The sequence below is a fragment of the Oreochromis aureus genome, linkage group 17, assembly GCF_013358895.1.
Source record: "Oreochromis aureus strain Israel breed Guangdong linkage group 17, ZZ_aureus, whole genome shotgun sequence".
Lineage (NCBI taxonomy): Eukaryota > Metazoa > Chordata > Actinopteri > Cichliformes > Cichlidae > Oreochromis > Oreochromis aureus.
Genome location: NC_052958.1, coordinates 23,218,405 through 23,245,766, shown reverse-complemented (window position 1 = coordinate 23,245,766; position 27,362 = coordinate 23,218,405). Strand labels below are relative to the sequence as shown.

General features: G+C 41.3%; 1 protein-coding gene across 4 annotated transcripts in view; it reads right to left on the bottom strand.

Annotated features, from left to right (window-relative positions):
• The window catches only part of LOC116313787 (filamin-C-like), a 54,328-nt gene that overhangs the window by 12,239 nt on the left and 14,727 nt on the right, over positions 1-27,362 (bottom strand). For all 4 annotated transcript variants that reach the window (XM_039600988.1, XM_039600989.1, XM_031731589.2 and 1 more), the window contains exons 2-32: positions 26,776-27,024; positions 24,651-24,748; positions 22,936-23,086; positions 22,245-22,363; positions 22,083-22,160; positions 21,080-21,242; positions 20,576-20,776; positions 19,223-19,345; positions 17,358-17,495; positions 16,884-17,010; positions 16,490-16,626; positions 15,802-15,995; positions 15,608-15,721; positions 15,371-15,514; positions 14,684-14,807; positions 14,222-14,382; positions 14,035-14,125; positions 13,052-13,221; positions 12,849-12,966; positions 11,660-11,922; positions 8,993-9,590; positions 7,319-7,492; positions 6,208-6,370; positions 5,947-6,107; positions 5,668-5,835; positions 5,301-5,424; positions 5,069-5,225; positions 3,080-3,269; positions 2,972-2,995; positions 1,605-1,852; positions 538-630 (exon numbers count right to left, since the gene is read on the bottom strand). In XM_039600988.1, coding sequence (XP_039456922.1) covers positions 538-630; positions 1,605-1,852; positions 2,972-2,995; positions 3,080-3,269; positions 5,069-5,225; positions 5,301-5,424; positions 5,668-5,835; positions 5,947-6,107; positions 6,208-6,370; positions 7,319-7,492; positions 8,993-9,590; positions 11,660-11,922; positions 12,849-12,966; positions 13,052-13,221; positions 14,035-14,125; positions 14,222-14,382; positions 14,684-14,807; positions 15,371-15,514; positions 15,608-15,721; positions 15,802-15,995; positions 16,490-16,626; positions 16,884-17,010; positions 17,358-17,495; positions 19,223-19,345; positions 20,576-20,776; positions 21,080-21,242; positions 22,083-22,160; positions 22,245-22,363; positions 22,936-23,086; positions 24,651-24,748; positions 26,776-27,024 — 5,063 coding nt within the window. The remainder of the gene's footprint in view (positions 1-537; positions 631-1,604; positions 1,853-2,971; positions 2,996-3,079; positions 3,270-5,068; positions 5,226-5,300; positions 5,425-5,667; positions 5,836-5,946; positions 6,108-6,207; positions 6,371-7,318; positions 7,493-8,992; positions 9,591-11,659; positions 11,923-12,848; positions 12,967-13,051; positions 13,222-14,034; positions 14,126-14,221; positions 14,383-14,683; positions 14,808-15,370; positions 15,515-15,607; positions 15,722-15,801; positions 15,996-16,489; positions 16,627-16,883; positions 17,011-17,357; positions 17,496-19,222; positions 19,346-20,575; positions 20,777-21,079; positions 21,243-22,082; positions 22,161-22,244; positions 22,364-22,935; positions 23,087-24,650; positions 24,749-26,775; positions 27,025-27,362) is intronic.

Below are 27,362 nucleotides of genomic sequence, written 5' to 3'. Positions count from 1 at the left end.
ATTAAATACATTTAATGAAAAATAGAACAAAGTAATAAAACAAAATTTAAAAATTAAAATAATGTGATACTAAAAAATAATATGAAAAACTTATAAAAGTATAAAAATAAAATTATAATTTTAAGAAAATACACAATTCTCTGAAATAATACAAAACAGATCAAATCTGTCTTGAAACTATTTCTCTAAAATCATCACATTGTCAGAACATCTGGATCAGCTGCTCTCCAGATGTTGAAGAAAAGTTGACACGCTGAATTGTCTCTGATATCAGCCAGTCAGAGGGTAAAAATCAGAGGGTAGTGTTAATAAGAGTAGCCCCCAGCTGCCCTCCCAGCAGGAGATGATAATCATGCAGATTAAACATGCAGCCTCATGCTGAGCCAGAGATCAATCAATAAGTGAATGTGGGTCGGTATCGACTGTGGGACAGGAAACGCTGCAGTGATGGAGGGCAAAGCGAGGAACAGATGACAGTTTTTATGAAGAGGAGACGTAGCGGCAGATAAACAGCAGGTGTGGAGGTAATGCTGATACCCATTGAGGGGAGAAGGCCGCATAGGGAGAGTAGGGCTGCTGTAACTGAAGCTTGTCACATGGTTCCTCTATTATTGGGATGGTATCACTTGCCTGACGAGGAACAAGGTGCAGCCATTACAAATACAAGCAAACCAGAAACAAACACACCGAAAAACGCAGCAATTTTCCACAGTTTCAGGAAATAAATCTGAAACATTATTAAAATATGGAATAATACAACAAATAAACAAAAATAAAAGAAATAGTCAAAGTAAAATTAAGGATAAAATAGACTGCAACTCAAAATCAAATCAAAAAGGAGACATAAAACATATACATACATAAGATACAAAAAAATACAAAAACAGCCACAAAAATAAAAAACAAAAAAGAAGAACAAAATAATAAATAATAATACATTTATTTTCCTTAAACTGGAGATTTCTCCATTGTGTCAATGCTATCAAGAATTTATGGTTTCACAGTTTTATTCAAGGAGTTTGTTTTGTTTGGGGGTCAACTAACTGATTTAAATTTTTGTTTTTTCATAGTGACAACTAATATTCATGACAAAAATCCCAAGATCAGTTGTAAAAGACATACAGTTATACAGAGTGTTAAATAAATGAGTCATTAGCTAATCGATTTCCAGTGGCTCCAAATCTGATAGATTCAGATGGATGGATTGAAACCCAACTGTCCAAAATAAACTCAAGCTAACTCAGCTAAAATAAATTAAACTATCCCAAAACCAACCCCAACAAACACCAAACTGCCCAAAACCAGTTCAAACCATCCCAAATCAAACCTAACTATTTAACCCTAAACAAAAACCAGACCAAAGCCAAACCAAACTCATGCCAACAAATCCCAAACAAAACCACTCTGAACCCCCCCAAAAAATCCTAACCAAACTAAACTAAACCCCAACCTAAACTATCCCAAACCCAACCCCATAAAACCAACAATAACAGGCCAGAACCAGTCAAAGCAAAACAAAGCTAACCTACCCACCTAACCCCAACTCAGTCCCAAACTGAAATCAGCCAAGCCCAAATCATGGTGTTTTCAGGGTGGCGACTCACCACGACATGGAAGGGGCTGTTGGGAATGTGTTCCCCTCCGAAGCGGATGGTGATGACGTACTTCCCTGGCTCTGGAGCCGTGTAATAAATATCGAACGTCCCATCTGCGTTCTCCACTACATCCACATCCAGCTCCGCTCCGTCCGGCGTTGACACCTTACAGGTGACTTTACCTTTCCCTGCAGCCTTTGCATCCACGGTGATGACAGTTTCCTCTCCGATCTGGATGGTTGGTCCAATTCCTGAACCTGACAAGACGTTTGTGGAACCAACAGAGTCAAAGCAGTGATTTCAGAAGTGATTAATGTTAATGAAAGAAAGCATACAGTAATACCAGAGAGGTTAAATGTTTAGAATGATGCTGAGTTGTTTACAGGAAGCTTTAAGAGTGATCATGAGCACTGATTATATGAAAAAGGTTCTGATAACTGTGGTGTACCCAGCCTCAGAGTGAGTGCTGCTCAATGAGCTGTTAGAGTGTGGGTTCTTAATCTCTGTTGTGTTTATTATCAATGTGTTTATTGCACAATAGAAACCCTTAAATGAAACAATAAATTAAAGTTTTTGTCATTTATTTCAGTTTGCACTGAATGTGTTTGATTTTATTTGGGTGGGTTTAAAGTGCAAAACATACTTATAATAAATCTTGGATTTCCTTCTGTTTTCCAGATAGACTGACTGGACAAATACAGTGACAGTAATTGTGGGTAGTTACACATATATCAAATATAGATGACAGAAAATATGAGTGCAGAAATGCCACAGATAGTTTTGGTCTCATCTGGAGGCCACAGAGTTTATCCAGTGACCTCCAAGCATTTTTAATTCTCCACCCTACCCACCAAAACATCTTTAAGTAGCTTCAAGTTGCACTGACAGATGTCCAATTCCCAGCGTGTACTGGGATTTATTTTAGCCATTGCTTAGCGAATGACATTTCCCATCACTCATTCGGAAATCTCAGAGAAACTCCCAGCCCATCTTCTGGCCTCTTAGAACAGAAATCACTGCATATTTAGCTTCTTATTTTATTCAGTTCCTTCCATATATAACAGCTTCCAGCTAATTTTATATTGTTATTATTAATAATAATAACTTCTGAGGTGACCTTAATTACTAGGAATGGTATCTTTATACCTTTTAAAGCAAACTACCCCAAAAAAATCAGCTGGTTTCCAGTCACAATTCAGAATCAAATTTTGAGAAAACATTAAACTCAATGAATAAGTGTCCATTGTAAACGTCCAGCGTTCAGTATATATGTGTAGCTGCTGGTTGGTTAGATAAGCAGCTGTTTTTTTATGCAAAACTGAAACGCTGCTTATCTGTTGGCATTCAGTGAGTCTAAGAAAGTTGAGGCCACTCACCGAGTCCGTGTCCTCCGATTGACACTGTAGGAAAACAACAACAATCAGCGACGCTGCTAAGCTTCCAAGCGATAAAGTTTAATTCAGCGCTGATGGGTGGAGCCTAACCTGTGACCAGACACTTGCTGGCGTCTCCGGTGGGCAGGGCGTGGATCCGGTAAGGTGAGTACGGGATCTCATCTCCTCCGTATTTGATGGTGATGGTGTAGCGCCCCGTCATGTCCGGCACGTAGGACACTGTGTACGTCCCATCTCTGTTGTCTCGAATGGTCGCCTTCTTGGGTTTTCCCTCTGGATCCTGGAAGTGTACAGACAAGAAGTTAGTCACGTTTGGGGTGCAGAAAACATAAATAGGTCCCACTGCCCATCACTGGTCTCCTACCATCTGCCATCGATAGTAAGAAAAGAGAAAAGTAATATAAAGTCAAATTAATTTTATTTTTCGGAGAGCAGAGATCTTCTTGGTCAACAGACCAAGTGGACACAAACAAACTGAACTGCAGGGTGGAAGCAACACTGAAGCTCCAAACCTGCAGTTCCTCTGATGTCCAGCAGAGGCTCCAGCAGTGAATCAGTCCCCACAGACTCCCATGTTAAAACCTTACATTAGAAATAAACATCTTTACAGCCTGATACAGAAACTGTTTTGGTCTCTATTGATAATTTCCAACTTTTTTTGATGGTATTGATTTTTAGGAATCTTTGTGATGCACTAATGCAATCAATGGATTGTTTAGTCAGAGACATTCACACCAGTAGCCTGCTGCAGGTCATTCTGTAGGGCTCTGGCACTGCTCATCCTGCTCCTGCTCATCCTGCCCCTGCTCATCCTGCCCCTGCTCATCCTGCCCCTGCTCTTGTACAAAGTAGAATATATTTCTCATTGCAGTAATGGTAATACCCGGTTTCTGTATCTTGCACAGAAGAAGAGGACAGAATAGATTTTCTGGATAAATAAATATGTTAGGGATCAAACAACCAACGTGAAATTCAGACTTCTGGATCTAAAACTTTTCACAGTGTCAGCGATGAGCAGTTTGATGTAAAAACAGGCACAAAAAAAAAAAAAAAAAATCTGGTTTAACCTCCCTGTGCAGCAGCGCCCCCTGGTGTGTGGAAGCAGGCATCTACAGCTTATATCCATGTGAAAAACTAAAGTGTGTATCAGAAACATTAACAGCTACAGCATTATGAACACTATCGTAGACCTGATGGCCGCTGATGGTTTGAGAGCAGTGGGCTTGTCACGTCCACAAGTGTTCTCACAGGATCTAACTATTCACTGCAGCAGTGACAGGTCAGACAGGTGGATGGATGGATCATTGAATGGAAGCAGGTTTACCAAAAACTCTGGTTAGTTAAGAACTCAAAATCAAATATATCTGTTAACGCGTTAAACAAACTGAATGGAGTCAGTGCACATGCAGACCACAGAGGGGTGGAAGCCAAGCAAAGTGCTGCCAATAAAAATGTGCTTCTAACGTTTGTTTGAATCTGTTGTTGATTTGATGAACATTCAAAGCGATATTCCAAGTATTTGGACTCTAACACAGAAAACTATGAGCTTCATTTAAAAGGCTTTAACTAAGATATTGCAATTATTATCATCCATGAAACTGATTATCAGTTTCATGGATGTTATTAGCGTCACAGGATCTACACAGGGAATATTCACACTTTAGATCTTATGCAGAACATAAGAGCAGTGAAAACAGCCAAAGGCTACACGATGAGGAGGCAGCCAGCGGGGGAGAACAGGTGGGGTGGGGGTGGACATGAGACAGGTGAAGGGGGAGGGAGGTGAAGGGAGAGAGTGCAGGGCTTACAGAGCCTCTCCTAAGAATACTGAAGGGGATGGTTTTCTTTACTATGTGAGTCTCCCACACCCTCCTGCCCCAGTCTTCCACAAACAATGAAGCCTCGCGACTGCAGCCGTCCGGACCCTGCAGTGACAGCAACAAGCCCGCCGGTCTGCGTTTGAATCGGGGTGAGTCAGAAACAGGTCACAGAAGAGCAACAAGACACGACAGACACCTCCCTGCCAAACACTGACCGTGCAGCACCATCATGATTTCAGGACAGGAAGCGGAGACTCACCAGAATCTGGACGGTGAGCAGTCCTTCTCCAGCATCTCTGGCATCAATGGTGAACTCCACTGGCAGGCTGGCTGGGACCCCGGATGCATTCAGACCGGGACCGCTGGCTCGAACTTTGCTAGCATCATGAGCCGGTAATGTCTTGATTTTAAAAGGACTGAAGAGACAGAAAGGTTAAATCTGAACCTGAAGGACCAGAACTTTCTTGTACACGCTTCTCTTCAATACTAACCTCCGGGGCACTTCCTGGTCGGCATACTTTACGCACACCGTATAAGGGCCATCGTTTGCAGGAGTATAGTTGACTGTGTGAGTGCCATCACCATTATCTGTGATGTTGAGTGGCTCAGCTACACCTGAAGACAAACCAGAGCACAGGGCAAGGCCACGATGAGGTTATATCAGCTGATTAAACCTAATTGGACAGTTTCATGACAATACTACTAAAGAAAGATTTAACTCCAGCTTGATAATGAGTTGGTCTGACTGGAAATCCTACGGGTATAAGGTAAGGTAGGTACAGCCTTTCTGGAACAGCTTTTCTGGTTACCAATGGCCTGGGCTAATGTTATGAGGTTAATAAGTCTTTGTAATCTTACCTGTTGGTCCATATAGCTGAACTGTCAGGGGAGCCACCCCTGCCTTGCTGCTGTCTACAGTAAAAGTCTGAGGAACATGAGCCCGGACTCCACTTCCAAGGCCAGGACCTGAACACCTCACCATACTGGGATCAACCAGCTCTCGCACTGGGACCCGGAATGGGCTCCCTGAAAGATAAGTGACGTAATAGACACTCTTGATTGCAGATATCTTTACCTTAGAAAAGGGCAGAGTCAGTTATATCCAAACCATACCCTACAGGGTTAAGTGACCTTCACCTGGGATCGGTAAGCCTCCAAAGGTGATATTGACATCATATTCTCCAGGCGTGAAGGGGATATACTCCACACTGCAGCTGCCATCTTTGTTGTCCTTACATGACATTTTTGCCTCTGATGGACCCTCAATGGCCAGGCCAAGTCCCCCAGTGCCAGCACCTCTGAGGCACGCAGGAAACAAAAAGGAAGTTTAGGACGTTTAAACAGAGATCTATGGATGCTACAAAATCTATCCTGGATTTAAAAACAGAGCGACGATACCTGGTCTCAACAGTGAATCGGTTTGGTTTGTTCACCAGTCCTTCCTCCAGACCTGGACCGTAGGCTCGGACTCGACTGGGATCACAACCCTCGCTCACGGACACCCTGAACGGACTCTTCGGCACCGAGACGTCATCCAAAAGAACTTCAATCAGATGCAAACCTTCAGCAAACAAGAGTCCATTATAAAAGTGAGTATTTTAATGGATAGAGTCAAGATAATGTGGGTGAAAGCATTCTGCAGCGATCTGGTGTGTAGATGTCAGTATCTACAATAAGTTGATATCATAGTTTTTTCACTGAATATTAACCTCCTCATGGCTCTGTAATTTGTTTATTCTTTTAACCTCTATACAAAGAAATACAAATTAAATGCTTTTTACACATTTATTTATTGATCCATCTTCAGCTGTTGAGTGCATTGTTTCAAAGGAACCCAAACATTTAATGGTCACTCATTTTTTACCCCACGGTTCAGTTTTTAACCAGCAACCTCTCAGGCAGAGTGTAAGTAAACCAGACAAAGAATCACCTTCCATTAAAATTCCAGTCTGACTGAGTATTTCTTTCCCACAATGCAATGGACTCCAACATGTCACACTTCACTATCAGCGGAAAACCATCTGCTGAGCGCCGACAGACTGCAGCTATAAATACCCTTGGTCCAAACCCGCTCCTCACTGAGAGGTTAAAGGACCAGAATCCAATCATTGTAACCGATGTTCAGTACATTACCATAACTGACTATAACAGTAGCAAATGCAGGGTTAAGCTTTGAGCAGCAGATATTTGTTTGAGCTTCAGGCACTTAAATATTAAATCAGATATATTTGCTCTGGAATGGTAATTATGCCCTGGATGTTGATTGCTGCTAACCCCTCTGTACACAGGCTGACTGCAGTTCAGCCAACAGTCCTTTATGGCTGGTGAGGGAAAACAAGCCTTATGAAAGCCACATGGAATTTTATTTCACAATTAGGAGGTGTTGCAGTGGAAAAACACCCACAAACCAGCAGCAAACCGTGGTCCTGCCCGTCCTCTGTCTCTGCTGACGATCTGCAGCCAGGCTCACAAACAACACACAGCGCCAGGAGGAAGGTCTGAGGCTTACCGTCCTCGTAGGGTGTGTACTCGACTTTGTATGTCCCATCTCCCTTGTCGGTGATGTAGGCGTCTGTGTTGGTGCCCGACGGATTTGAGATCGAGGTTTTGATATGGCTGCCACCGCTCTTGTAGTGAGCTCGAGCGTCCACGATGAAATGAGTGGTTACTTCCCTCAGGACGCCTGCGGAGAGGAAAGCAGCACGAAGACACAAAAGTAGAGAAGAAAGTTAGTCAATGTCTCCATGAAATATAACATGCCATTTTTTATCAAGATGCAGAGAACGACTCAGCACTTATAATCATATCCAAAGACAGTAAAATATTTGAAATATTTCACTGAATACAGTCATACTGAACAGATTATTTAAACTGCTATAGAATTCATGTTCAGTCTAAAAACAATCAGCCATATTAATCACTTAATTTATATTGTTTTGGTTCCAGTCACATAAAAACCCCCAAAACAAAACATGATAGAAAACGTGTATCATTAACGCAGACCATCATTATTACATTACAAAAGATGGACTTTAGTGTCTAATGCTGCATTCTCTGTCATTTCAAGCAGGGGGCGACTCCAGTGAAGTCTGATTAGATAAAAGTCTCTGAGTTCGTCAGACTCTTTCCTGTTGAGTTTATGGTCTCAGTCGCTGCTTTCAGGTCTGACTGAATAGAACAACAAGTTCATTTTGGACGCCGTGGCTCTGTTAGAGGGATGACGTTCTATCACTTTCCAGCCTCATATTTTAACTTTCACAGCATGACTTAGATCAGGACCAAAGGTTGTTTCAGGATAAATCCATCAGTGTAATGCAACAAGCACTCATTTCTTCTTTGCTGTTTGTTTATTGATTAAATTAGTAATGTGAGCATTCAGCAACTTTTCCCATTTGTTCTCATTATAAGACTTTATGACTTCAGTGCTCTTTTATTGGTTTTATTTTAATCTCAATTTAATAAAGACTGCAATCCAAATACGGAAAGAAAAACGTAATAATTAAAAAAAAGAACAACATACAAACTAAATGTGCTGTTGGGAGTTTATTAACTGTGATAATGGAGTCTGGTGGCGTCCAGGAGGCCAATGAACAAACCACAGAGAGCCGAGCCTAAACCAGATCACACTGGAAACAGTCCTGTCGTCGTAAAAACAGACCTCAGAACAGCAGAGAGTTTGGAAACTCTAATCACTGATGTGATGTTTGAGAGTTTAAACACAGTTTTCATATAAGCTTACAACAATGAGACGGATAGGCTGAGTAGGGCTGAGAACAAGTTAAAGGCTCCCCTGTGGTTTATTAAGGAAAATAGAAGGTAATGTGTACCCCGTAACATAGAGGAGCCAAAACCCCTGCATCTTTAGTGGCAGACTTTCTGTTAGGTTCAGGGGCGTTTCTGGACATGTTTTTATATCAGGTGCGTGTATCATATTTTATACACATACATGAAACATGGCAGCGGAATTATGTCACTGAAATTTTGTAGGGGGTTCTGTGGAAGCATTTTGCACCCCTGCATGTTCACAGCTAATAAAATCAGTACATTTTCACAGCTTCTCACACGTGTGCAAAATCTAATGAGTTTTCTGTCGTGTTCAGAGTACAAAATCAATGAGCAAATTTGATACAAACCTCAGACATCCTTCTTTTAACTGGGCATAAAAACATCTTTAAGTGCTCACCTCTGGGTTCCACTCCCGGTCCATAGACCTTTACCCCGCTGGTGTCAACAGCTGGGTCCACCTGCAAGCGAATGGGGAACTTTGGCACCATGTGTTCTCCATATTTAATGGTGATGGTGTACATCCCGTGGCACTGGGGGATATATGTGATGGAGTAGGTCCCATCACTGTTGTTCTGAATGTGAACTTCAGCTTTGGCCCCAGAGTCAGAGATGATCTCGATGGTGAGCTCATCCTCCCCGGCTTTGGAGCAGTCCACCGTGAAGGTTCCAGCCTCATTGACCTTGCCTCGCTCCAGCCCGGGGCCGCTGGCTGTCACCTTGCTGGGGTCAAACACTGACTGGACCACAGCCTTGAAGGGAGAACCGGGGATGTGCTGGTCTGCAAACAGGATGTTGATGGCGTATTCACCAGGCTCAGTCGGCAGGTAGGACACAGAGCAGGATCCATCACCATTGTCCTGGCATTCAATCTTGGCCTCACACGGCCCCTCCACTGTCAGACCCAGACCACCAGTACCAGCACCCTTTGTGTCAATGGCAAAGGGGGCTGGTTTGCCTACCACACCACCCTGAAGGCCTGGACCGTAGGCTCGCACCTGGAAAGTAAATGGCAAAACCAGAAGAGACACAAGGAATACTTGGTAAGGCTGGTTAGCAGAAGACATTAGCTTTAAGTCTGAGGTTTGCACCAGAATCAGCACAGATGATCGACTGAATATCCATGGAGTACTAAACTGGTAGGCCTGAAAAACATTCACACAAGTAAAGATTTACACACAAGTATACTCATTTTGCTTAGATTGAAAAAAAGTTGACTCAGATTAATAAAAGGCTACTGGAATAAAAAAAGGCTTACCAGGACAAGGAAAGAACATTATTCTTATTGGGATCAAGTCTTAGAAGACACATGTTCAGGCTTGTCTTAGGTTTGCCAGTGAACATCTAAATAATTCAGAGAAGGCATGGGAGAAAGCACTGTGGACAGGTGGAATCAAACTTGAGTTTTCTGGTATCAACTCAACCCATTATCATTGGAGGAAGATTAAAACTGAGTATGACCCAAAGGTCACCATGGATGGGGCAATGTGCTGTAAAATCTTTCAATGAGAACCTCTTTAACTCAGCCAGAACACTGAAGGTGAGTCTTGGATGGGTCTTCCGTCATGACATTAACCCAAAACATACTGCCAAGGTAAACAAAGTAACAGCCAAAGTGGGCCAGAATCCCTCCCGTGACGTAAGAGCTGCCAAGGATTTCTCAACCAAGTACTAAATCATGTTTGCTTGGGGATCAAAGAATTATTTTATTCAATGACATGCAGGAAGTTAGTGAGTGACCAAAGATAAATTGCTTGAAAATCTTTGAATACCAATCTGTGAAGGCTCTCAGTCATCCAGGTCATTGTAGTTTAAGGAGCTTGGAGAGAAAATCGTCTGGACTTCTTTAAGTTTCCTTGAAGACATCTCACCTCTCATCTGAGAAGCTTCATCAGTTCTAAGAACAACTGGTGGAGAGTCCCAGATTTTAAGCTGTATGCAAGTGTCCCCATGAGGGTCATGGACCCCCTTAATGATCCTCTACCTAATCACATAAGCCGAGGTGTGAAAATGAGTGTGGGTCAAAATCAGCCAAGGCTTCGGTTGAACCCACTGTGAAACCCAGCCCCACCCTATCATGTGATTTACTGAGGTGGAGGATCTGAGTGGGCATTAAGGGATCTGGGAAGGGATCTCAAAACCGGATTATAGATGGCAGACAGTTGGTTTTGTAAGCAACCACCTCTGTTGTTGTTCCTACTGTAACTTTGCACTGTCCACTTTTTGGGTCCTTTGGTGCATTTAGCAGAAAATACACACTAATTTACTTTGAGAATAATAACTAACTTTTGAGCAAACATGCTGTGGATCCCTGTGTTGAGCACTGTGTTGATGGGAAGTTCGATTTCAAAATCAAAAACGTACCATTTGTAAGTGATCCCAACAAAAAGACACACTTATCAAGGTTGCTTTAGAGGTACCATGTGCTATAAAATGGCCTCCACAGGTGTACACACGGGTGCTCACACGGCTATAAAATGCCTTTAATCAATTGACAGAAAAATATCAATATGGTCGTTCAAAGTGGACATAGATGGCTTCTTTCACTCCTCTTTCACAAACCATCTGTCTTCTCTGTACAAAGTGTGAACATTGGCATCCTCGAAAGAGTGACCTTTGTCCTTTAGATGCAGATGGACAGCCGAGTCTTGTCCCGTGGAGGTGGCTCTTCTATGTTGTGCCATGCATTTATGAAGTGGTCTCTCCAATGTAGAGATCTGAGCACTCCTCGCTACACTGTACAGCATAAACTATGTTGTTAAGTTTGTGTTTAGAAGTTTTGTCTTTGGGATGAACCAGTTTTTGTCTAAGTGTGTTGCTGGGTCTGAAGTACAGCTGGATGTCATCCTTGGAGAAGACTCTCCTGAGTTTTTCTAAAACACGGCTACATAGGGAATGAGAATATTATTGTGTTTGTCTTTTTGATCCTCCCTAGTTGGTGTCTGATACTTTTTTCTGTGCATCTTTGCTGACTTGATGAAAGCCCAGTTAGGATAACCGCATGTCTTTACTTATTCTGACAAATATTAAAACTCTATCAGTGTGGGTTTTTGTGATCTTAACTCACCTTTGAAGGGTCAGGGGGCATGATACCCTCCATAGTGAATGGACTCCCTGGGACAGGATTCCCGTCGTAGCTGATGTCCACTCTGTATGGTCCTTCCTCGGGAGGAATGTACTTCACTGTATGAACCTCATTGGCTGTCCCCGACTCCACCTTGCAGGGGATTGGTCGACGCGAAGGGGAGGTGATCTTCACGTCTAGTTTGCCCTGACCTCCAGCACCTCGAGTACAGACGGAGAACTCCTGATCCTTCCCAACGTCTACTTCTGATTAGTGCACAGAAACAGCAGGACGGTCAGCAGGAACAGGGGTTTGGGGTTTAGGATGTTGATAACAGCGAAGTCTGAACATCTGTTTAAGCAATTCACTCACCGTTCATTGCTTTCAACCTGACGGTTGGTTGCTACCAGGCTCCATTTGCCTAGGTAACATTCTAATGTATTTACTAACCAGTCATATGTCATTCACCAGTATCCTGAACTAATTAGCAATCACTTTAATTGCTCTCCTTAAAGTTAAGAAACGTTTATGTTAGGTTACATCCAAGCGTGGGATCACTGAATGTCATTGATTTTCCTGTCACTATGCGACTTGCTTCCTGTGTGGATGCAGCTTTAGACATAAAGATGAAAAGCTAATTTTTGGGAAATGCTGGCGTGTGTTCGGCTGCACATTAAGGGATATTTCTGTTGGAATCCTTTACAGTTTGATACCGATTATAAACGAAATGGAAAAGTGGTCTAAGCAGTTCAAGGTTGTTTCATGTTAAATGATTCAGAAAGAAGAGAAATTTCCACTGCAGCTCAGAATTACACATCAGTTAGATTAAATTTAATGAAACAGAGCTTGAATGAACAGCAGCTCAGAGTCATTAAGGATCCCCATGAAGGGGTTGTGATTGTCTTTCAGAGGAACTCTTGGATTCTTTTGTTTACTTATCTAATCCATCATTTACTCTCCACCTCACTTATAATTAGTACCAAACTGTGCAGGACTCTCTATGGAAATATCCTGTAATCTAAAGCTAAACAGCAGCTCGTATTTAGGAATTTGTGATGAATGATTCCAGGAATTTAGCTGGAAACACACATTCTGTGCTTCATCTGCTGCGTCATGAAACCTGATCAGGGCTCCGTATGGAAGCACTTTGCTTCTGTATGATAAATGTTCCATTTTGTCCTCACTGACTTACTGTTGTTCAGTCCCTGAACTTTGACCTTGTTGAGGTCCAGTGGGGGGGCCACAACGATGGTGAATGGGCTTTTTGGGATGGGGTCTCCTCCGTGACACACAATGATGGACATGCTCCCCTGAGAGAAACACAAGCAGTGCTTAACTTATGTCCATCAGTCACTTCACAGGTAATCCATCACACGTATGAAGTTGGTGTGTTACCTGCTGCACCGCCGTGTAGCGGACAGTGTATGAGTAGTCATGGTTGTCGATGATCTCAAAGTCTCGGACGGCATCACCTTTAGCTGCTCCGGTGAAGTGGACCTCGGGTTTGGCTTTACCAGCTCCCTTTGTATAAATGGTGAAGTGGGTGGGCTTACCCACCTCCACCCCTGCAAAGTTCAGACAGAAACTTTATTAATAAGGTTATTCTATGTGCAGCACTTTGTGATTCTCTGTCTAGAAAGGTGCTATATAAATAAAATTTTATTTTACCTACTTTTATACAGATAACAAACTAAAACCCGCTATTCCCTTGATGCCCAATAGGGGCTCCAGCAGTGAGCCAGTTCTAACAAACTAATTCCGGGGCCTGGAATTGAACTCAGGACCTTCTTGCTGTGCAGCGACAGTGCTAACCACTGTGCCACCGTGCTGCCCATCAGTAGAAAACAACCAATAGAAAACAGAAAAATATATACAATCAAGAGGGTAATATATAAAATAAGAGAAAGGCACACACTAGAGAACAAAGTGCTTGGAAGTAGTGCAAAAAGACTTGGTCTGTGTGTGAGTGGCCTGACTCATGAGGGTTACTCAGACCATTGCTCAGATTGGTGGATGGGTGGACAGGGGTGGGGGCAGCCAGTGACTTTTTGGGTAGTGTTAATTACCCTCTGCACAGCCTTCCTGTACTCAGTTGTGGCCCGTGCATACCAGGGAGGAAGAGAGCACGCTCTAGACTGAGGAGCAGTAGAAGGCCAGCAGCAGCTTCTGGTCTGGGTTATATGACATCATCCAACCAATAAAATGGCTGCTGTGTGATTACTGTACTAAGAGACCATCCAAGAAGGCTGAGCTCTGGTTTAGTAATTACCAGGTCTCTTTGTGGACCCCTGTCTGTGGACGTGTTTAGTAACTCTTCCACAGTATTGTATCTGATTTTTGTGTTGTATTGATCGGTAATGTGATAAAATCCAGCTCACCTGTCCTGTTGAGTCCAGGTCCCTCTGCCCTGACTTTGGCTGCATCATGGGAAGGATCCACCTTTATTCTGAAGGGGCTAATAGGGATTTCCTGTTTTACACAATAAATGTGAGAAGTTTGTTTAAAGTTCAGTTTTAACATAGATGTGCATTTAAGATTTGATCCAACTGTTGACCCTTCATTTACCTGATCAGCGAACAGCACCATGATGGTGTACTGTCCGGGACCTGGAGGCATGTACTTCACTGTGAATGTGTCGTTGTCGTTCTTGATGATGTCAAAGTCGATGTCGGCCTCGGCAGGTCCAACTACACCTGGAGCGCACTTGATGCCAATGCTGACATCACCTAGAGGGAAATAATAATTAACTCTATTACAGAGATTCGAGGTCAGATTTCTGCAGTAATATGCAAACATCATGTCAGTATTCCTGTACTTTTTAATTTCTTCCTAATTACACTCATAAAAACAAAACTTGGCATTACAACATGTTCGCCTTTGTGTGCTGCACAGCTGGTCTGAATCTCAGTTAAAGTCATTCATGGGAGATCAAGCTCATTGATCAGAAAGACAAAATAATCTCCTATGTGTCGTGCATTGTGGTGGCGGGACATGAAAAGAGGACATAGGACATCAAACAGGTCTCACCCTGTCCGGCTTCACTGCAGTCCACAGTGAAGTAAGTCGGCTCGTTGGCCTTCAGTCCTGTCTTCTCCACACCTGGACCATAAACTTTCACATTCTCTGGATGGCTGCCCTCTCCAATAGTCACCTTATTCACAACATCACGATCATTGTTAGAGACAATAAACTGGGCTTCTTTCTAGACTCTAACAAATAAATGCAAAATCTGAAATATGGAATAAATCATGGAATATAAACATCCATGCTTTTAAGGAAAATTTTAAACTCATCTTCTTTTGCTAAGAAACATTTGAGGTGATACACTGAGCTCTTGACACACTATTATTAAAACACTGCAGCCACTGGAGTACCTCAAGGCTCTATTATGGGTCCCCTAAAGTTCTGTATTTACATGACAGCATTTTGTCCTTTAACCAATAAAAATAGTGTTCAGCAGACATCTGCTTAAGTTAAAGGTTAATTTAGTTTTTTCCATTTAATGTTTTACTGATTACTAACAAAAAACAAAGCTAAAACTAATCTCACATAGTGTCTGTTGTAAGCTGCTAATAATTAAATTAACAAACTCGTGTTAATGATTGACCAGTTTACACTGCAACAAACTGCAGACACTGTGAGTGGGATTAACAGATTTAAAGGATATACTTCAGTGACTTTAATGTGAGACTATATTTGGTGTTGGTTTTATACCCTGAACGGGCTGTTGGGGACGTTGACTTCACCCCAGGTGATGATAATGGTGTGTTTGATGGGTTTTGTGGGAATGTAAACACAGAAGTAGGTGCTGTCTCCATTATCTGTGATCTGGATGTCGATGGGGAAACCATCTGAATCCTGCAACACAAACAGATTTTACACTGGTGTGATTTTGAAAAGATGTTAATGTGTTATTAAAACATTACGAAGAGGCTGCCTCTGAATCCTCACCTGAGCATAGAGCTTCAGCTCTCCGATGCCAGCTCCACGGGTATCAATGGTGAAATCAGCAGGTTTGTTAACAATGCAGCCCAAAGGCTCCAGACCTGGACCGTAACATTTCACCTGAGGAAGTAAACACATCACATGTTTAAAACTCAAACATGTAGGAAAATGTTTGAAACTCAACAAGGCTCTGATCTGACCTTCTCAGGGAAGACGTCACTGGCAGCAGGGAGAATGTGGGCCATGAAGGGACTGTCCTTGATGTCCTCGTCATCACAAACAACATGGACGGCGTAGTCGCCTGGTTCAGTCGGCCAGTATCGAACATCACATGATCCATCGCCTTTATCATCACACTCAATCTTAGCCTGGGAGGGCCCCTCGATAGAGAAACCTGCACATACATGCTCTTATTTATACACTGCCTATCAGTGATGAATGTGAAAACAATGGGATCTGCCCATGGAGTTCAATACTTTACATGACACACAAATATTCACAGAAATAGCAGTATATACCATCAGATGCAGAGGTTTTTCGACAGTGACAAACATCTTACACACAATCCCCTGTTTTCAGACGCTCAAAAGTAACCGGACTGTTGAAAAGGCCTAGGTCTGCAGCTTATTCCATGACCATTTAAGCAAATAAAAGATGTGGAGCTCTGTTTGGTAGCTGTTTACTGAAACATACAAGGTTTTACATTTCCTGTAACACGATTTGCCTCCTTTCGATTGATAGATGCAGCAGAAATGTTACATCCTTATTAAAGTTAACAATATTTTTTCAACTAGATGTTGAAGTACTGTGGATTACTTTTGACCATAAGTGGGCACCTTAACCTCTTAATGTTTTCCTGAGTCCCATCTTTATGTTATTGTAACTAACCGAGAGTTCCCACTTCAGTTCCAATGGCCTCCACCACAAAGTCAGCACTCTTCCCGACCATACCGGTCTCCAGACCTGGACCCCAGGCTCTCACTTTCTGAAGCCCTGCCTCCTCACTGACATAAACCTCAAATGGGCTGGAAAAACAGAACAAATTGTTTAGTTTTTATATTTACTTCAGATAAAAAATTTTTTACATACATGCACACAAGCCACTGGAGTACCTCAGGGTTCAATCTTGGAGCCACAGTATCTTTTGTTTTATATGGCATCACATGGCCAAATGATTAAAATGCATGCATTTGTTACTATATGTGACATAATGCACAAATGTAAGAAACACTGTTAACTCCCCAAAATGTAGTATTATGTATAATCACTCCATCAACCTCACCTGCGAGGGATGCTGTGTCCGCCCCAAGTGACGGTTACGATGTACTTTCCTGCCATGATGGGGTAATAATTACACTCATACAGGCCATTTTCCATCTCAAGCACCTTCACCGGCTCCTCCAGGCCCTCTGGATTAAAAATAAACATAATCCACAATCAGTCCACCTTTATTGAGCTGAATTTCAAATGAAAATAAAGTCAATTACCAAAAATAGAAAATTATTGTAAAATACACTCACAAATGTACATACACAGGATATTCTGTAAGGGTCTGACTGCGCTAATTCCATCATTAAAAATCTCACAAATATCAGCTGTAGTCAGTGTTCTGTATTAAAATGTGTTTGATGTGATCTGACCCCCCCCCCCAAAAAAAAGAGGGGTTCTCTTGAGTTTTGTGTTTAAATGTGTTTCCTAAAAGGGATTTTAGCTCCAGTCGGTGAATCTCATGGGTCGGTGAGTCTTGCTGTCTTACTTGGTCCTTTAACGGTGACTTTGAGCTCCCCGCTGCCGGCTCCTTTGGTGTAAACTCTGAAATCTGCCACTTCTTTCACTCTCAGACCCTTCGGCTGCAAACCTCTGCCAGATGCTCTGCAGGCGTTTGGGTTACAGGCTGCGAGGACCAGTCAGATGGAGGTTAGACTGGGAGACGACGTTCAAATGATAATGAAACTCACACAAACACACAGAGCCCGTTTCATACTTCCTATGTAATCCTACACTGAACCTCCTGGAGAATCATCAGGATCTGTCTTATCTGTCCAACTGCCTCCTTCAGCTGAAGCCATAAAGTCTGCTGCTGTCATGGAGGAGCTATGAAGCTTCAAATGGAGGATTCTAAGATCAGGAGTTTGAGTTTGAGCTAATTTGGTCTCAGAAATTAACAGTTAATCTCACAGATTACTCATTTACTCTCAAACTGATCAGTGCACAGCTGATTAAAGTCAAATGATTATTGTGTGTACAACAGTACACAGTGATTCTAACTAAAATATACTAACAACACACACACACACACACAGAGCAGCACGAGCTTCTCATTAGTCAGCTGATCAGCGCCATAAAAAGCAGTTTGCTGAGGCTGAAAGGGAAAAGCAGCAAAGATGAAGACGAGATAAAATCAGAATTCAGAGCTGCAGATTCAAGATAAATACCAAATACACACAAACTTAATAGCAAACAGAAGGAAAAACTTGCTATAGACCAACATGTTCTTTAAACTTAAACTAAAGTTTGAAGCATCAGATTTGAGAACACGATGCACTCAGAGGATAGAGCGTCAGTTAGCTGCAGAAGGAAGAGTTACTGAAGGCGACGTGAGGAAGAACAGGCAGGGTTGATGATGATGTTGGGGAGGAGTGAGTAGAAGATCACTCGGGCATTTAAGCCTCTTCTCTGATTATATATAATTATATAAAGTCACTTGCTAACCACTTTATTTTAAAGTGGTTAATTTTGTTGTTTTGCTAAGATTTTATTAACATTTCTTATTCCGTTTAGTTGTTATTCAAATTACAGATTCAAACCAATAAAACAACCCAGATTTTTATCTTTTTCATAACACACTTCTTCTTAATACCTCCTTATACAGCTGAACCCTGTTCAACTGTACTAAATTCCTTCAAATTAAAACTGATACCAAGAAAATCTGAGCTGTTCTTGGGCTACTTTGTCAGTGTCATTTTCCAGCCTTCAATGGTTCTTGTAGAGTTTTTTGTTAACCGTCTAAACCAAACAAAAGTCTCCAAATGTTTACAAGAAGTGACCCACCACACATACTAACCCACTCAGGAGAATATTCTGGATTTTTGCTGACACAGTTGAATCTGTGGGCAATGGAGCTAAAAAAAACAACCAATAATGAAGAAACTGAGCAGTAAATAGCTTAGCTCCAAAATTCTCATTGCATGAGGCACTTTGAGTTACTTGGAATTGCTTTCTTTGCTGCTTTTATCAACCTACTGACCTAACAACACGTTCTCAGGACAGATAGTTTTGACAAAATGCATCCCAGAACACCACCACCAGCCCAAATGTAAATTAGTTAAGCTTGAATTTCTATAGAAATAAAGTGTAATAAAATAATATTGATAAAATAATGATGAAGTTAAATAATTCCTAATTATTTCTGATGCCATTCAGAGAGGGCTTTGGACCACCACATTCAGCTTCTGAGGTGTAGAAAAAGAACAAGCTGCTCAGGATGAAGCAGTGCCAGGACATGCTGTAAGGCAGGGAAACCCCATCCATATGGGGCCAAAGTGAAGACAGTTGACAGTTGAAAAGACCAGGCTAGCGCAGGCAGGCTCCAGTCGCATCCTGTCAATGGCCTGTACTAACTTGGTCGCCTGGGTTTGGGTGGTGTTGGAGGAGGAGCTCTCCTGGTCTTGTCAGCAGGTGGGGTGCGTATGGACTGAGGTACAATCTGCACTGGAGACCCAGGAGGAGGGACACTCTGTGAAACTGAAGGAGGGAATAACAGTATGATGCATTTGTACATCAGCAGAAGGAGGACAGAACCCAGATCGGAAAAAGGGCAGCGTCACCAAAGCAAGACGAACTCTCCAAATTCAACCAAATCAACCCAACCCAACCCAAACCAAACTAAAGCTAAGCAAACCCAAAATAACCCAACCCAAATGAACTAAAATAAAGCAAACCAGCCAAATCAATCCAAACAAAACTAAAACAAAGCAAACACAACCAACAAACCAACACTAAATAAAACATAGGAAATCCAGTCAACCCAAAACAAACTAGCCCAGACCTAACCACCTAACCAACATAAATCAAACCCTTAGATAGCTGGGATAAAGTTTAATTCTGCATCCAAAGTTAGTCTCAAGTCACTGGAATTTTCTCAAGTCAGTTGAATCAGGCTAGTCCCATTTTCAAAGATAAGTCAAGTTAGACTTCAAATCAAGGCAAGCTATTCCCAAACCCAGTGTCCCGGATCAACACGGTCCTGATTTATATCTTAAATCCTTGGAAATCGCAGATGATTCTTTAGTGCAATATTGAAAAAAAAATTCTCATCTAATTCCAAATTAGTTTAATCCAAAATGACATCCCAAGGCTACTTCTGCAACAAATTACAAGACAAGACCAAGTTGCCAATAATACCCTAAATTTAGGCTCTAAATTAAGACAAAATAGGAACACTCCAAACATGACTTACAAGTCCTGACCAAAAGTAGCCAAATCCCAGATCAAGAATAGCCAAGTCAGACATAATCCAGTCCATATAAATATCCATATCCTGTTCCAGCAAACCGGAGGTGATCAAAAAACCACAGCCTAAAAACCTGAAAGTCCACAGAGTGAACCATAAAGGAAGTACAGACCTGGACTTGGATCATACCATAGGTTCCTGTTACAAAATCCATCGAAGTTTAATGTTACACGCATGCTGATCAGAGATCTGTGCTGGTGAATGTATTACAATAAGAGGCAGGGTCAGTTAAATGTTTAAAATAAATATTGTAAATATTTAAGTTGACTATATTAAATGAATGAAATAAAAATATATCTGCAGATATAAAGAATTAAATATAAGATAGGACATGCTTTAGGACAAAATTCTGGCTTTAATTTTAAATCATCGAAGGAACTGCCTAGTACCTAGAATGCAGGAAAGAGTTAGAAAGGTCAGTTTGTGGTGTTGTAGACATAAAGTAAATGTGAGAAGCCCACCTTCGGAGATGTGGACAGTGAAAGGACTCCTGGGAATCTGCTGCCCAGCAAAAGTCACACAGACGACGTGAGGCCCCTCCAGGACAGGGACATAGGTGCACCGAAATACACTGTCGCCTCTGTTCTCCAGGACAATCTCCACTGTATCCCTGCGGCCATTTGAGTCCACAATGATGACGCCCACATCTCCAGCACCCGCTCCTGGTGTACAGACAGAGAATAACAAGACCTTTAAACAATGGAGGAGGAATGTGACAGTCACTGGAACAGTATCAGACAATGAAGGTCATCTGCAGGAAATATAGCTGTGGATACCCAGAGCTAATGGAAATATGGAGTCAGAGTCCCTCCGAGAGACTGCCACTGATCACGCAAAATGTTTTTGTGCATAATTTTGGTTTTAATTTGTTCTTTCAAGAGTAATGATGGAAGAAAAACTTTTCATCAGTTTTCTTTTATTAAGGGAATGTAGTTCAGACAAACTAACAATACAATGAGACTTACCTGCAGTGTAAATATCAAAGTATGTAGGTTTGTTGGCCACATTTCCCATTGGCTGCAGTCCCAGCCCGCGGGCCTGAACTCTGGTTGGGTCGCCCATGGCTTTTGAAACATTTACAATGAAGGGACTTCTGTCGATGTCCTGACCAGCAAACAACACCTTTACCTGAGAGGAAGAGGAGCGCAAAGGCCTGTTAGGTCCACAAACATAAATCTGTGTTTCCATGAACTAACCAAGAGCTAAGACTAAGGAAGCAGGAAACATTCAGAGCCTGTCAAAAGGGCAAAACAAGAAACATCTCCTTTATCCACACATGATCCATGTGAGTTATTAATTTCATTGGTTCAGTATTCCCCAATCAGGGGTATAAGCATCACAGGGGGTTCTTCTGCAGAAAGATTAGCTCAAACATAAACATTAAAAAAATTACAGACACTAAAATAGAGCATAAATCACCAGTTAATAAAAGGAACTGATAAATGATAGCAAATAGATATGCATACATGACTAAAATTGATAAATGGTGAAAGAGTATGCAGTTATTCATGAGTCGTTGAACTATTATGCTATTATGATTGTGCATGATGACAGAATCAACTATACATATAGATATATATATATATATATATATATATATATATATATATATATATATATATATATATATATATATATATATATATATATATATATATATATATATATATATATATATATATATATATATATATATATATATATATATATATATATATATATATATATATATATTCATATATATATAGTGTATTATCTTATTTATTTGTATTTATCTTATCTTAAATGGTAACATCATCCAGGTCCAATTTAAATGGGTTCCCCTTCAAACATGAAGGGTTCTGGGTCCATGTTATATCCTGTGCAGGTCCATCAGATGAAGAACGTTGGGAACCATGGCCCTGTATTTCTGATCAATAACGTAAGAACCACTGTACTTCTTTCAGCTGTACAGTGAGAGCATCTTACTTTATGAAGCCCCTCCACTTTGGGCAGGTAGACCACAGAGTAGGTTCGGTTCTTGTCATTGTTGGGGATGACTCGGGCCTGATGGAGACAGAAATGATTCAGCATCATTTCAGTTACATTTAACTTTTGTGTCCTTTTAAATTAATGTCAGGGTGTTTGGACCTCTTCTGTGTGTCCCTCTGGATCCTCCACATAAACTAGAACTTCTCCCAGTCCAGCCTCCACTGTCTCCACCAGGAACTCTGCTGGTTTCAGAACCATGTTACCTCGAGGCTCGATACCTGCAAACACAGCGATCACACGTAACTTTATTGTTTGAAGTAATGAATGGAAATGTTTGTGAAATTCCTCTGATAGCATCGAACTACATAAATGGCGACACAGTTTTTCAGATGTGGTATTCCCGTGTTAACAACAGAAGCTACAATAAAGTTAACTGTTTCTGTATTTAGGGTCGTAATGTGTTGATGTCGATAAAATATTTAGAAAACTTGATTTAATTCAGCTAACAGTACAAATAAAATTGCTATTTGAGCATGATTTCAGTTTAAATGTGCATCTGCAGTTATTAAACATTTTAATCTTCTGGAAATCTAGCAATCATCTTTTTCCACTTCAGTGTTTCATCTATGAAACATAAAAAGTAGTTAAACAAGCCCAAACACATCCTCAGATCGCTTCTTTGTTCTGAGTAATGAGACAAAAACTAAATGATGATTGATGGAATTTTGAGGTGTCACAATAAGTTTTTTGTACATTCCGAATGAGTCGATTCTACCAGAAATTTTTCTAAAACTTCGATAAAACTTGAGGTTTGATTAATGAACTTTGTTCCTGTGCATTTTCCACTCACCTGGTCCGTAGGCCTTAGCCCTCTTGGGGTGTAGCGATTTGGCCCTCAAGGGGGCACCGGGCTTCAGTTTGGCTTTAGGGAACTGAGACAGGTAGGTCATGACAGAGTGCTCATCCACGTTAGGATCGACGATCTCCTCAGGAGCAATCACCTGGAGAGGAAGGACAAGGCGAAAAACGCATCAGCCACACACTCAAGCTTTATCGAACTGGAACTACATGTCCTTGCTAACTGTTCTCCTGTATGACTGGTAAGGTAAGTTTTCCATTTACTGACGATTTCTTTAAAGTTTAAAAACCTTCAAGGAAAATCGTTTTGCAGCTAGAAGTTTGTTTTCTCATATTATGCTTAACATCTCCTGATTTTGTTGCAGTTTTATTTGTTTGCTTTGCTTTTAAGTTGGAACTATGTTAAATGGACCGGTCCTTTTATAGCAGTGTTCTACTCTAACTCAGCATTCAAAGCACTTTTCACAACAAGTTATAATAATTTCCAACTTTAAGCACTTTTTAACTAACCCAGAAACACACGTACACACACAATAGAGGCACTGAGGATCAAACCACCGACCTTCTGATTAGGGGATGCCCTACTCTTTCTCGTGAACCTCAGAGTGGTAGGATATAAATTAGCTTTTGAGCTTGTGAACATGTCAGTAAACCTGTTACAATCAATACATTTCCAGCTGCAAATACTTATTTAAAAAATAACAGCTGGAAACTTAAAAACTATTTCATTTTGCCAGAAACACAACAGACGGCCTCGATAAAGACGTCTCTAATCTCCAACAGCCGAAGTGAGTGAGTTCATAAGAGATCGAGTGAGTCGAGTCCAAAATCCTCCATGGAAGAGAAACTGGAGGGAAAGCAAAATGAATGGTTTCATCTGATCAGAAAATCTGTTTTTTAATGACATGAATAACAAAGGAACAGAACACATGAGGGGTTGGTGAAATGGTAAACAGCTGCTTGCTCAGTGCAGTAGAGTGAGAAGACGTCTGAAATCTCAGAGGAAAACAGCCTGAATCAACCTGAGAACAGTGCAAAAAGCTGGAGGAGAGTTTTATCATTATTATCATCGTTATGTGGTTTTTCCACTTAAGCTCTCCTTATCAAATCATTTCCCTCTAATTTCTTGTGAAAAAGTTTATACATTATTCCTCTCATTACAGGTTCTGACTAAAAGATTTCTGCGTTTCTCATTAACATGACTCTGGCAGTTGAATTTTAGGATCAGACTTTCTGGGAAATTAGAGAATCTTAATTCACCTCCGACCTGCAGAAATTAGTCAGCAGCTGAACTCAGACACAAACTCTGACTTCCTGCCTCAGACTACTGATTGAACAATCGCTTTGACTCATCTGCTCTGCTGCTAATTTAAACCTGCTCACATCTCTGCAGGCTGAAAATAGAGTCAAGTGTGTGAATCCTCCACATGGATCATGGCTCAACCACGACTGCTATTTCTGAAGTTCAATTTAATCGTAACAAATATATCCTCTGAGCCTGAATTCAAAGGAACCACAAAGCTCACCGGCAGATAAAAACAGCATGCAGGTCAACTTATCCCTGATTCTTCCATGTTCAGTAAAGCAGAGGCTTTTATTTTGCAGCTGTTTCCTAGATTTTGGCTCTGATTTTCTCATTAATCAGTAAGAAGAAGCTCAGAGAACAGACACTGAATGTGTTGCAGTCCGTGCGCAGGTAGGTGTTACCTGTGGCACTCCCAGCCAATCGTCAGCCTGTTGCATGGCTTCCCGGGCGTTCTCCACCGGCTGACTGGGATCCCATGTTTCCCAGTCGGGACACAGACCTGAAGGCAGCACAGACAGAGAGGTTTCATTATACACAGGAGACTAGTCTGTCCTCCAGGACGGCGTTCAGTCAGAGCAGTCATAGTCGCCTCTGCTGCAGAACATCCGACGAGCTCCTGCTTAACAGTTTGCAGAGAAAATATTTCAAAATAAGTTTTTTTTCCCCTGATTTGTGTAACGAGCTCCTTTTTGTTCAAGCTTTAGAAACTCAGAACATGTCTGACACGAGTTCATTTCCATAAGAGACAAAGTCTGAGAGTTAATATCAAACAAACATGAAAAAAAAACTTTACATATTTGATTTATGCCACATATTAAATTATAAACATAAAAATATGTGATATGGGCTCTTTAAGGACTTTGACTACTTCAAACGTACTTCCAAGTTACAGAGTACTTTATAATTAAAAGACACTTTGACTACTTCTGTTTCATGTGCACAATTTTCTCAAACTTGCTGATGCTTCACTGTGAAATTACAGAATATTCTTGAGAAAACAAACAAATGTCTAAAATTTGTTGTAATTATGTTTTACAGATTTATAAATGGATGAACGGGTTTACTTTGTAATCTAGGAGAAACCAGCTTTATAATTAAACTGTAGGTTTAGTTATTACAGGTTTTAGGTTTTATTTTGATTGCTCGTTTCAGTTCTTTTTGGTTTTACATACAAACAGAGGCAGCAGACGCACATGGGCATCATCAAACCTCGTCCAGGGTCAGACTTACAGAGTCAAACTAACAAGATCTTCTCAACATTTCTATTTTAGAAACTTAGAATTATTTGTGAATATTTTCACAGTTTAGTGCTGATTATAAACTGGAAATGGAGGAGGTGTTGCAGTTAGTTAATGCAGGTCTGTTATAAGGAAATATTAAAGATAAATGTTTCCAATGGTGAAAGAGAAAAAAGAAAAAGCATTTATGAAACTGGAGCAGAAAACATGAATAAAATATGTGACTGTTATTAAACATAAAACAGGAGGATTCTTCTGTTAGGCCTTAATCAGAGAGAAATGATGATGAAAACAAAGAATATGGAACAACATGTTCAGCCAGTTTCTTATAATCAGCCCTGAGCACGCACACTTTGTCCTCATAAATTACTTGAACATATTTCCACAAAGGTAATGAGCCTCTGGCTGCATAATAAGCTTCACAAACTCATAAATGAGATCAGAAAATATCAGGCACACCTCACCCTGGACTGAAAAACTCAAAATCAGCTGAACATTAAAGCTGATGAGTTATAAATATTTGTCCTTCGCTGCTCTCTGATGAGGATCAGAGCAGAAACTGCAGATTTCAGCTGCTGCTGGTTTCCTGAAGCTGCTGACATGAAGCAGAAACACAGAAACACTCTGAGCCTGAAGCTGATAAGAGGATTAACTCCTCCTCCTCCTCCTCCTCCTCCTTCACATGTGCTGTACTAACTTCCATGTGAAGATCTTAACTTTTCCTGCAAAGTCAGGACATTTTTACAGCCTGACTCCAGGTTAGCGGGGCTGGATCAGCTCCAGGACTATACTTTCTTTTAGTTCTTGTCTCCTGTCTTTGAGTCTGGTGGGCCTGTTTGGTAAAATGTCAAAGGGCAGCTTTACGAGCAGCTGAATGAAGCCAGAGTGAAGCGCTCAGCCGATGACCAAAGCCTCCAGACATCAATACAGGAAGTTACATATCAGGTTTTCTGGAGAAATCTTTGACACAGGAACAAATCAATAGTTTAGATAGAGCAGCTGCCTCACATCAGCTCACAGATGATTTAAGCAAATGTTCACTTTAACAGACAGTTTGACGGCTTCAGGGAAAGTTTTTATTTGACAGCGTCTATATTTTCCTGGAAGCTGAGGAAAGCTTCCTGGAAAACTGCAGCTGCTTTTCTTTAAATCACAGGAACGTTTTAAAGAAAACCAAACTCAGTCAGCTTCCTGTCTTAAAGAGACATTTAAACTACTTTTACTGATCATTTTTTAACTTAAACATCGGCGTCTCTGCGCATTGTGTGCAGTGTTGGTGGGATCCTACCGGGGGCACAGTTGTCCACCAGAGCTCCCAGCGCCTTGCCGTCCCTCCAGTCTCGGTGAAAGTTAGTGATGGGGAGCTGGGGCACTTTGTTCTGGATCCAGCCCAGCAGACGCTGTTTAGGAGTCAGTTTCTTGGCGTCTTCGTCATCCTCATCCTCCCACATGGGCATGGAGATGGAGTAGTGGAGGATCAGGGTCCAGATCAGACCCAGGATCAGCTTCAGATTCCCATCCACGATGGCTTTGGAGTCTGAAATAAATACAGAGTCATTCAGGTGTGTTAATGTGACAGTCTTTCCAGGAGTGAGCGCCCCAGCAAATCCACCCTGATGTCAGACTGAGCAACAAAACCAAGAACTACACTTCAGACTCTACAAGCATCAGTTAGCAGGTTAAAAGGGCTCAGAGAGCTGTGAATGAATGAATGCTGCAAACCTCAATGAACTAAAGCGTGGCTGTGAAGAAGAGTGGACTGAAAATCCCCCACTGTAATGAGGCAGACTGATGAAGTCACACAGGAACCATCAGTGCAACTTACTGCTGCTGAAATATGAGATGGACTCAGTTTTATTAATTAAATAAAGACAC